General features: G+C 61.4%; 1 protein-coding gene across 1 annotated transcript; it reads left to right on the forward strand.

Moving 5' to 3' along the window:
- The first annotated feature begins 290 nt into the window (after positions 1-290).
- On the forward strand, positions 291-6856 carry DCAF11 (DDB1 and CUL4 associated factor 11). Its single transcript, XM_057421470.1, has 12 exons — positions 291-300; positions 624-748; positions 1169-1233; positions 1320-1420; positions 2188-2337; positions 2915-2969; positions 3338-3464; positions 3642-3827; positions 4933-5086; positions 6057-6212; positions 6309-6415; positions 6711-6856. The coding sequence occupies exons 1-12, from the start codon at positions 291-293 to the stop codon at positions 6792-6794; spliced, it is 1320 nt and encodes a 439-aa protein (XP_057277453.1). The 3' UTR covers positions 6795-6856.
- Positions 6857-11384: the final 4528 nt, after the last annotated feature.

Below are 11384 nucleotides of genomic sequence, written 5' to 3' on the forward strand. Positions count from 1 at the left end.
TATGGGTGTCTAAGGGTGTCTATGGGGCTCTATGGGGTGTCTGTGGGGCTCTAGGGGTTTTTGTGGGGTCCCTTTGGGTCTCTATGGGGTCGCTATGGGGTCTCTGTTGGGTCTCTGTGGGGCTCTATGGGGTCTCTATGGTTCCCTATGGGTCTCTATAGGTCTCTATGGGTCCCTATAGGGCTCCATGGGGTCTCTATTGGTCCCTATGGGTCTCTATACATCTCTGTGAGTCCCTATAGGGCTCCATGGGGTCTCTATGGGACCCTATGGGGGTCTGTAGGGTCTCTATGGGTCTCTGTGGGTCTTTATTGTTCTCTGTGGGTCCCTATGGGTCTCTACGGGTCTTTGTTGTCTCTCTGTGGTTCTCTATGGGTCCCTATGGGTCCCTATGTGTCCCTATGGGTCTCTATGGGTCTCTATGGTGTTTCTATGGGTCTCTATGGTGTTTCTATGGGTCTCTATGGTGTTTCTATGGGTCCCTATGGTTCTCTATGTGTCTCTATGGGTCCCTATGGGTCTCTATGGTGTTTCTATGGGGCTGCCCCACAGGGGAGGGGGCGGGACCCCCTGAGAGGAAGAGGAAAGGGAGGAGCCCTGGGGGTGGACATCATTCACCTAAGCCCCGCCCCCTCCGGACACGCGGGCTCTGGACGGGCACGAGCTGAAAGCTCAGCTCCTATTGGCCCGCGGGAAAGGGGCGGGGCCTGCACCCACCGAGGAGAACCTGCCCCGGCTCCTGCGGCAGGTGAGTGAGGGCTATGGGGCAGCTATGGGGTGGCTATGGGGCGCTATGGGGCGGCTATGGGGTGTCTGTGGGGCACTGTGGGGTGTCTATGGGGTGTTATAGGGGGTACAGGCAGCGTGTTGCTCCTCATAGTGCTGCGGGGTCAGCGAGGATGCGCTCCCTCTGCTCTATGGGGCTCTGTGGGGTTTCTGGGGGTCTCTATGGGAGCTCTGTGGGGTCTCTATGGGTCTGTAAGGGTCTCTGTGGGGTCTCTATGGGGGCTCTGTGGGTCTCTATGGGGCTCTGTGGGGTCTCTATGGGTCTCTAAGGGTCTCTATGGGGGCTCACTGGGGTCTCTATGGGTCTCTAAGGGTCTCTCTGGTTTTCTGTGGGTCTCTAAGGGTCTCTATGGGGTCTCTATGGGTCTCTCTCTCCCCCCAGCGCGAATGGGGCCGGTGCCGCAACAGCAGCTTCTCCTATGGGGAGCGCTCCCTGCTGAGCTCCCAGTGAGTACATGGGGGGCGTGTGGGGTGTGTGTGCGATGGGCACTTATGGGGCGCCCCATAACCACCACCCCCATCTGCCCCCCAAGTTTCCTGCCCAATCACGAGGCCTTCGCTGACTCCTACCCCCAAAAGGCTTTTTGTGGCCTCTTCTCCCCCGATGGCTCCCTCTTTGTCTCGGCCTGCCAAGGTGCCTATGGGGCGCTATGGGGTCTCTATGGGGGGATATTGGGATCTACGGGGCTCAGGAAGGGGTTTATGGGGTGTCTATGGGGTCTCTATGGGGGGATATTGGGATCTATGGGGCTCAGGAAGGGGTGTATGGGGTGCTATGGGGTCTCTATGGGGGGATATTGGGATCTACGGGGCTTAGGAAGGGGTTTATGGGGTGTCTATGGGGTCTCTATGGGGGGATATTGGGGTCTATGGGGCTCGGGAAGGGGTTTATGGGGTGTCTATGGGGTCTCAAAGGGCATCTGTGGGTCTCTATGGAGGAATATTGGGTTCTTTGGGGTGTCTATGGGGCTCTGTGACTCTATGGGGAGTTATAGGGGATCTGTGGGGCTCCATGGGGTGTCTCTGGGGCTCTATTAGTCTCTATGGGGTGTCTAATGGGCTCTATGGGGAGATGTGGGGGCTCTGTTGGTTGTCTGTAGGGGTCTATGGGGTCTCTGTGGGGTCTCTATGGGTCCCTGGGGGTCTCTGTGGGTCTCTGTGGGTCTCTATGGGGTCTCTAAGAGATCTCTATGGGTCTCTATGGGCTCTCTATGGGTCTCTATGGGGTCTCTAAGAAATCTCTATGGGTCTCTATGGCTCTCTATGGGCTCTCTATGGGCTCTCTATGGGTCTCTATGGGTCTCTGTGGGTCTCTATGGGGTCTCTAAGAGATCTCTATGGGTCTCTATGGGCTCTCTATGGCTCTGCCCCAACGTCGCCCCCTGTTGGCGCCGCCCCCAGACCACACCCTGCGCTTCTATTGGTCGAGGGAGGGCTCCCGGCTCCGCCCCTTCCGCTCCGCCCGCGCCCGTGACGTCGGCTGGAGCATCCTGGACGTGGCCTTCAGCCCCGACGCCTCCCAGTGCCTCTACTGCAGCTGGTCCAACTACGGTCTGCCCCATAGCGGCGGGGACGACCCACGGCAGCGGCTCTGCCCCATAGCGGGGGGGCTCTGCCCCATAGCGGGGTGCTTCCCCATAGGGAGAATCTCTGCCCCACAGACGGGGACTCTGCCCCGTAATGAGGAGTTCTGCCCCACAGACGGGGACTCTGCCCCGTAATGAGGAGTTCTGCCCCATAGCGGAGGAGCGCTGCCCCATAGCAGGGGCGCTGCCCCACAGCGGGGTGTTCTGCCCCATAGTGGGGTGCTCTGTGCCATAGCTGGGGGCTCTGTCCCATAGCAGGGGGCTGCCACATAGCGGGGCGACTCTGCCCCATAGGATGGGCTTTGCCCCATAGGATGGGTTCTGCCCCATAGAGGGGGGGTGTGCTCCAAATGAGGGGGGCACTACCCCATAGCGGGGGGGCTGCCCCATAGAGGGATATTCCAGCCAATGGGAGTGGAGCTTGACACCCACCCCCCCCCCCCCCCCCATTGGGGTTATTGAGTGGTCCGGGGGGGCGTGGTGATGTCATAGGGGCGTGGTCAGTCAGTAGGACACGCCCCCTTCCTCCCCCCCCCCTCCAGTGCATGTCTACGACATCTATGGTGATGGAGACACGCACACGGCTCTGGACTTGAGGTATGGGGCTCTATGGGGTGGGGTATGGGGGCTATGGGGTCAGCTGTGGGGCTGTATGGGGGTCTGCGGACTGGGTTATGGGGTCTGTGGGGCTCTGTGTGGGTCTGTGGGGTGGGTTATGGGGTCTGTGGGGCTCTATGGAGTAGGTTGTGGGGTCTCTGGGGTGAGTTTTAACTCCTATGGGGCTGTATGGGGTGAGTTATGCGGTCTGTAGGGCTCTATGGGGTGCGTTGTGGGCTCTATGGGGCTCTGTGGGGTGAGTTATGGGCTCTATAGGGCTCTATGAACATGGACACGGACCCAGTGGACGCCAGGTCACCCCCCATTGGTGCCTATGGGTCCCAGCCCCACACGTTCCCCCCCCGCAGGCCGGAGGAGCGCCGCTTCGCCGTGTTCTCGTTGGCCGTGGGGCCGGACGGGCGCGAGGTGCTGGGGGGCGGCAGCGACGGCTGCATCTACGTCTACGACCGCGAGGTGCAGCGGCGCACGCTGAGGGTCAGCCCATGTGTGGGGCAGGGGGAGCTGTGGGGCTGGGCCCCACGGAAGGGGTCTCAGTGGGGGTTAAGGGCCTGTATGGGGCGGCTAAGCCCCCGCATCCATGGGTCTGACCCACGCTTATGGGTCTGCCCCGCATCTATGGGTCTGCCCCTCACTTATGGGTCTGCCCCGCAGGTGGAGGCCCACGAGGACGACGTGAACGCGGTGGCGCTGGCGGACGCTGGGGGGCAGCTCCTGCTCTCGGGGGGGGACGACGGCGTCACCCGCGCCTGGGACCGGCGCTGCCTGGGGCAGGATCGGGCCCGTCCCGTGGGGCTGCTCACGGGGCACCGCGACGGCGTCACCTTCCTGCACCCGCGGGTGGGCCGTGGGGGTCAATGGGGGGCTGTGGGAGTGAATGGGGATCAGTGGGGTCAATGAGAGTGAATGGGGTCAGTGGGAGTGAATGGGGGTCAATGGGGGGCTGTGGGAGTGAATGGGGGTCAATGGGGGGCTGTGGGAGTGAATGGGGATCAATGGGGTCAATGGGAGTGAATGGGGGTCAGTGGGGTCAGTGGGGGGCTATGGGAGTGAATGGGGGTCAGTGGGGTCAATGAGAGTGAATGGGGGTCAATGGGGGGCTGTGGGAGTGAATGGGGGTCAATGGGGGGCTGTGGGAGTGAATGGGGATCAATGGGAGTGAATGGGGATCAATGGGGTCAGTGGGGGGCTGTGGAAGTGAATGGGGTCAATGGGAGTGAATGGGGACAATGGCTCTCTATGGGTCCCAATGGGTCTCTATGGGTCGCAGTGTGTCCCTATGGGTCGCAGTGGGTCTCAGTGTGTCTCTATGGGTCGCAGTGGGTCTCAGTGTGTCTCTATGGGTCGCAGTGGGTCTCAGTGTGTCCCTATGGGTCGCAGTGTGTCTCTATGGGTCCCTATGGGTCGCAGTGTGTCCCTATGGGTCGCAGTGGTTCTCTATGGGTCGCAGTGTGTCTCTATGGGTCGCAGTGGTTCTCTATGGGTCGCAGTGGTTCTCTATGTGTCGCAGTGTGTCCCTATGGGTCCCTATGTGTCTCAGTGGGTCTCAATGTGTCCCTATGTGTCGCAGTGGGTCTCAGTGTGTCTCTATGGGTCGCAGTGGGTCTCAGTGTGTCTCTATGGGTCGCAGTGTGTCTCTATGGGTCGCAGTGTGTCTCTATGGGTCGCAGTGGTTCTCTATGGGTTGCAGTGGTTCTCTATGTGTCGCAGTGGGTCTCTATGGGTCCCTATGTGTCTCAGTGGGTCTCAATGTGTCCCTATGTGTCTCAGTGGGTCTCAATGTGTCCCTATGTGTCGCAGTGGGTCTCAATGTGTCCCTATGTGTCGCAGTGGGTCTCAGTGTGTCTCTATGGGTCGCAGTGGGTCTCTATGGGTCGCAGTGTGTCTCAGTGTGTCCCTATGGGTGCCAATGGTGTGTGTGTGTCTCTGCGCGGTGCGGCTGCAGGGGGACGCCCGCTACGTGGTGTCCAACTCCAAGGACCAGACGGCCAAGCTCTGGGACCTGCGGCGCCCGGCGGGGCCCGGCGGCCTCGAGGCCACGCGCAGGGCGGTGGCGCGGCAGAGCTGGGACTACCGATGGCAGCGCGCCCCGCGCAGAGGTGCCGGGGGGGCCGCAGCCGGATGTGGGGCGCTGTGGGGGGATATGGGGTGTCTATGGGGGCACTATGGGGGCTATGGGGGGCTATGGGGCGTCTATGGCAGCTATGGGGGCTAAGGGGGGATATGGGGAGCTGTGGGGGCACTATGGGGGCTATGGGGGGCTATGGGGCACTATGGGGGATATGGGGCGTCTATGGGCAGCTATGGGGGCTAAGGGGGGATATGGGGACCTGTGGGGGCACTATGGGGGCTATGGGGGGCTATGGGGCACTATGGGGGATATGGGGTGTCTATGGGGAGCTATGGGGGCCAAGGGGGGATATGGGGAGCTGTGGGGGCTATGGGGGGATATGGGGAGCTGTGGGGGATATGGGGTGTCTATGGGGAGCTGTGGGGGGATATGGGGAGCTGTGGGGGCTATGGGGGGTTATGGGGCGCTATGAAGGACTATGGGGCGCTATGAGGGACTATGGGGAGCTGTGGGGGCTATGGGGCGCTATGGGGGCTATGGGGCGCTATGGGGGACTATGGGGTGCTATGGGGTGCTATGGGGAGCTGTGGGGGCTATGGGGCACTCTGGGGTGTCTAAGGGGAGCTATGGGGGGCTCTGGGGTGTCTATGGGGGTCTATGGGCACTATGGGGCTCTATGGGTGGCTATGGGGCACTGTGTGGTGTCTATGGGGCTTTATGGGTGTCTGTGGGTCTCAATAGGGTGTCTGTGTGGCTCTATGGGAGGGCTGTGAGGGTCTGTTGGGGGCTGCTGCGGTGTGTGGGGCTCTATGGGTGTCTATAGGGCTCGATAGGTTGGGGGTGTCTATGGGGTGTCTATGGAGCTCTATGGGGCTCAATAGGGTGTCTGTGGGGATCTATGGGGTGTCTGTGGGTGTCTATGGGGCTCAATGGGGTGTCTGGATGTCTATGGGTATCTATGGGGCGCTATGACGTCACCGCCCATCCCCCCCCCGCAGCTCTGACGTCACCGCCGTTGCCTGGCGACAGCTCGCTGATGACGTTCCGCGGTCACGTGGTGCTGAACACGCTGCTGCGCTGCCGCCTGGCCCCGCCCCCCGGCGACGGCGGCGGCCAATACCTGAGCGCGGGCTGCGCCACGGGGGCCGTGATTGGTGAGCGCGGCGGCCAACGGGGGAGCGAGGGGCGGTGCCACTTTGGGGCGGCCAATGAGGAGCGAGGGCCGTGACTCCGCCTCCTCCCATTGGCAGTCTATGACGTGCTGACCGGGAGGCCCGTGCGGCGCCTGACCAATCACAGCGGCTGCGTGCGTGACGTCAGCTGGCACCCGCAGGGCGGGGCCCTCGCCAGCGCCTCGGTGGGCGGGGCTTGAAGGGGCAGGGGGCGGGGCCTGGGAGGGGGCTATGGGGTGTCTTTGGGTCTCTATGGGGTCTCTGTGGGTCTCTATGGGGTCTCTATGGGTCTCTATGGGGTGTCTTTGGGTCTCTATGGGGTCTCTGTGGGGTCTCTGTGGGTCTCTATGGGGTCTCTATGGGTCTCTATGGGGTCTCTATGTGGTTCTATGGGTCTCTATGATGTGTCTGTGGGTCTTTATGGGGTCCCTATGGACCTCTATGGGTCCCTATGGGTCCCTGACCCCTCTTCCCCCGCAGTGGGACGGCTCCATTCGCCTCTGGACCTATCAGGACCCCCAGGACGAGCCAATGGGGGAGCTGCAGGGGGGGGACCCCCCCTAAGCTCCGCCCCCTCCCACCTACCCCATAGCGCCTGACCCACAATAAACCTCTGTGACCCCCAAGTCAGCCCCTTCGCCTTCTTCTATGGGTTCTATGGGGGCTCTATGAGGGGCTATGGGGCTCTATGGGTCTCCATGGGGTGTCTGTGGGGCTCTATACACCCCCTATAGCGCCCCATAAGTGACCCCTCCTCGTCCCTCGCTTCCCCCCTTGAGGGCCCCCCCCCCCCAATGTCCTCTCTCTGCCCTTTGGCCACCTGTTATCCACAAGCCTATGGGGCGCCTATAGGGGGCTATGGGGCGGCTATGGCGCGCTATGGGGCAGCTATGGGACCGTGTGGGGCGGCTATGGGGTGCTATGGGGCAGCTATGGAGCGCTATGGGATGGCTATGGGGACCTATGGGGCAGCTGTGGGGCGCTATGGGCTGCTGTGGGGCGCTGATCCATGGGCTGTGCTATGGGGCAGCGGCGGTCATGGCATCCCCCCTCTTCCCCCGGGTCCATGCTCTGGCCCTGGCGCTACTTGTGGGGCTGGGCCCCACACTGAAGGCTCGAGCCGATCCCCACAGCATCTTGGCTTCGCCCCATAACCTGCTGGAGACGTGAGTCTATGGGGCTCTGTTGGGCTCTATGGGGTGGCTATGGGGGGCTATGGGGGTCTATGGGGCTGGGGGGGTTATGGGGCTCATGGGGGGTATCTATGGGGCTATGGGGGTCTATGGGGCTGGAGGGAGTTGTTATGGGGCTCTGTGGGGCTATGTTCATCTATGGGGCTATGGGGGGATGTGGGGCTGGAAAGGGGTTATGGGGCAGGGCTGCCCTATGGGGCTGGGAGGGGGCTCTCTGGGGCTGGGGTCCACATCTATAGGGGCTGGGACCACACCATGGAGCCTGGGGCTCTATCTATGGGTCTGGGTCCCTACCTATGGGGTTTGGGCTCTCTCTATGGGGGTTTGGGATCTGTCTATGGGTCTAGGTCACATATGTGGGTCTTGGGTCTCTATGGGTCTGGGTCTCCCCTCTGCCCCCTTGCCCCACACTTATGGGTCCTGCCCCCCACTTCTGGTTCCCTCCCCCCCCATTTATGGGTTCCCCCCACTTATAGGCCCCCCCCACTTATGAGTCCCTGCCCCCCACTTATGTGTCATCCCCACCCCTTATGCCTCCCAGCCCCACACTTATGGCTCCCCACCCCACACTTATGACTCCCCGCCCCACACTTATAGGCCCCCCCCCCCGTGCCCCACACTTATGGGTGTCCCCCCCCACGCCCCACACTTATGGGTGTTCCCCCCCCCCGTGCCCCACACTTATGGGTGTCCCCCCCCCGTGCCCCACACTTATGGGTGTCCCCCCCCCGTGCCCCACACTTATGGGTGTCCCCCCCGTGCCCCACACTTATGGCTCCCAGCCCCACACTTATGGGTGTCCCGTCCCCCCCGTGCCCCACACTTATGGCTCCCAGCCCCACACTTATGGGTGTCCCGTCCCCCCCGTGCCCCACACTTATGGCTCCCAGCCCCACACTTATGGGTGTCCCGTCCCCCCTGTGCCCCACACTTATGCCCTCCCCCCGCGCCCCACACTTATGGGTCCCCCCCCTCGCCCCGTGCCCCACAGGCGCCTCCTGCGCTCGGCGGGCTCCTGGACGGCTCTGCTGGCTCTGTCCCTGGCCGTGGCCTCCCTGCCCGTCCTCCGCCCGACAGGGGGCGCCGTGGCGCGGGCTGCGGCTCGCTGGGCCGTGGGGGCCGCTCTGTCCCGCGGCGCCCCGCGCTGGCTGTGGGACTCGCTGGTGGCCGCTACGGGGCGCTGCTGGGCCCGAGGCGCTGTCCATGGTGGCGCCCTCCTCCTGCCCTACGGCGACCCCCGCAGCTGCCGGGCCCATGGGCACCAATGGGAAGGGTTCGGGGTCTCCCCCCAGGCCTTCGCCCTCGTCCATTGCGGGCTGGGATTGGCTGAGGAGGTGGGGGCCTTGGGGGCGGGGCTGTATGGGGGAGGGGGGAGGGGCAAGGGCGGGGGGAGGGGGGTGCGTAGGGAAGGGGGATACGGGGGGTGGGAGGGGGGTGGGGAGCGCATAGGGGAGGGGGCGGGATGGGGTACGGCCATAGGGAACGCCATGGGGGGGGGTACATCCATAGGGAAGGGCGATATATGGGGTGGGAGGGGGATGGGGGAGGGCGGGGGGTGGGGTATATGCATGGGGAAGGGCATGGGGTGGGTCGTATGCATGGGGAAGGGCGATATATGGGGTGGGAGGGCGACGGGGAGCGCCGTGGGGTGGGGTATGTCCATAGGGAAGGGCATGGGGTGGGTCACATCCATGGGGTGGGCTATGGGGAAGGGCATGGGGTGGGTCACATCCATGGGGTGGGCTATGGGGAAGGGCATGGGGTGGGGTACGTCTACGGGGAGCCTCCATACGCGGCTTGGCCCCATGGGGAGCACCATGGAGAGACTCAGTGGGGGAGATGGGGCCATGGGGGGCCCCAATGGCAGGGGGGGGGCAGCGGGACCTGGAGCTTATGGGGCTGGCTGCAGGCTCTGCCATTGGTTGGTTGGGTCTTCAGGGTGGGGCCCCCGTCGTCACCTATGGGGCCGCCATTGTCACCTATGGGGCTCGCGCCCCCTATGAGGTCCCCATCCCCTAGGAGGTCCCCATCACCCATAGACCCATCACTGATGGGGCCGCCATCGTCACTTATGGGGCGCCCATCATCACCTATGGGGCGCCCATCGTCACCTATGGGCCTCGCACCCCCTATGGGGCCCCCATCCCCTAGGAGGTCCCCATCGCCCATCAGGTCTCCATTGTCCCCTATGGGCCCACCAGCACCCTCTATGGGGCAAGAGGACCCCATAGAAGCCCCCAAACGTCCCGGCACGGCCTTGTCCCTCCTCTTCCTCCTCAACGTGGCCTTGATCCTGCTCTGGCACTTCCTATTGGCCGTCACCTTGACCTACCGCTACGATTGGCCGAGGAATGCGGCGGGCGCTGCCATTGGCTGGGCCTCGTGGGCCATCACCTATCGCTGCTGGTACCGGTACCCGTGGTCACCAGGACCTCCTGGATTGGGCCTTCCAGGGCGTTAATGGGGGGGGGATTGGGATCTATGGGGGGCTATGGGGTCCATAGGGGTCCATAGGGACCTCCATTGCCCATAGGGAAGGGCCGCAAGGAGCTCCATTGGCCCATAAGGGCCTTATGCATCTTGAAGGACCCAATGAAGGCCCATAGGTCCATGCTATGGGGCTCTATAGGGCAATTATGGGGCCTTGGAGGTCCTGAAGGCCCATAGGTCCATTCTATGGGGCTCTATAGGGGAATTATGGGGTTTTGGAGGTCCTGAAGGTCCATAGGTCCATTCTGTGGGGCTCTATAGGGGAATTATGGGGTCTTGGAGGTCCTGAAGGTCCATAGGTCCATGCTATGGGTCTCCATAGGGGAATTATGGGGTCTTGGAGGTCCTGAAGGCCCATAGGTCCATGCTATGGGGCTCTATAGGGGAATTATGGGGTCTTGGAGGTCCTGAAGGTCCATAGGTCCATGATATGGGGCTCTATAGGGGAATTATGGGGTCTCGGAGGTCCTGAAGGCCCATAGGTCCATGCCATGGGGCTCTATGGGGCAATAGATGGGGTTTGGGGGTGACCTTCAGGTCCACAGGAAGGCCCTTTAGAGCCACGGAGCTCCTTCACGTCCAAAATGACCCAAAATCGGGCTTTTCCCACCTATTTGGGGGCCTTTCTTAAGGCGATTGAGGTCCTGGCCAATCAGAGAGTGGGCATGGAGGGGGGCCAAGAGCTCGCCCAATCAGGTGCGAGGCGCGGGCACTCCACCAGGGGGGCAGCATCGTGCTGTTAATGGGGTGAAATAGTGGGGTTTGTGGCTAAAACCAGCCCCAAAATGGTGGTTTTTGGTAAAAAGAGGCAAATTTCGGGGGCTTTGACCCAAAAATGAGCGGTTTTGGCGGTTAACTGTGTGAAAACGGTGATTTTGCGGCAGAAAAGGGGTTTTCTGGCCCTAAAATGAAGATTTTGGGGTGAAAAAGCGACAATTTTGGGTGCGGAAAACTGACGGGTTTTGGAAGCTGAAAACGAAGACTTTTTTGAGTGTAAAAGTGAAGATTTTGGAGTGAAAGACTTAAGGTTTTTGTGGTGAAACATGATGATTTTTTGAGCTGAAAAAATTAAGATGATTTTTGGAGCAGAAAAAAGAAGATTTTGGGGTGAAAAAGAGACGATTTGGGGTGTGGAAAAGTGATGGGGTTTGGAAGCCGAAAACGAAGATTTCGGGGTCAAAAAGCGATGATTTGGGGACAAAAAGCGTCAAGATTTATGCATTTTGGTTGGACTTCACTGAAAAAGGCAGGTTTGGGGTCATTTTGTGCCGAATTTCATGGTTTGGGGTAAAATTCCCCCAATTATACATTTGGGGGGGGGGGGGGGGAGTGTGAAAAAGTGGAATTTGAGGTCGGTTCAATGTGGAAATGATGTTTTTTAGCAGAATTGGGCTCATTTGGGGAGGGAAAGGGTGGTTCTTGCATTAAAATGATGAAAAATGGGTTTCTTCCCCTTGAAATATGTGTTTTT

Source organism: Pezoporus wallicus, unplaced genomic scaffold (assembly GCF_028554395.1).
Source record: "Pezoporus wallicus isolate ANWC-B61680 ecotype Strahan unplaced genomic scaffold, APGP_CSIRO_Pwel_v1 contig_11792, whole genome shotgun sequence".
Taxonomy (NCBI): Eukaryota; Metazoa; Chordata; class Aves; order Psittaciformes; family Psittacidae; genus Pezoporus; species Pezoporus wallicus.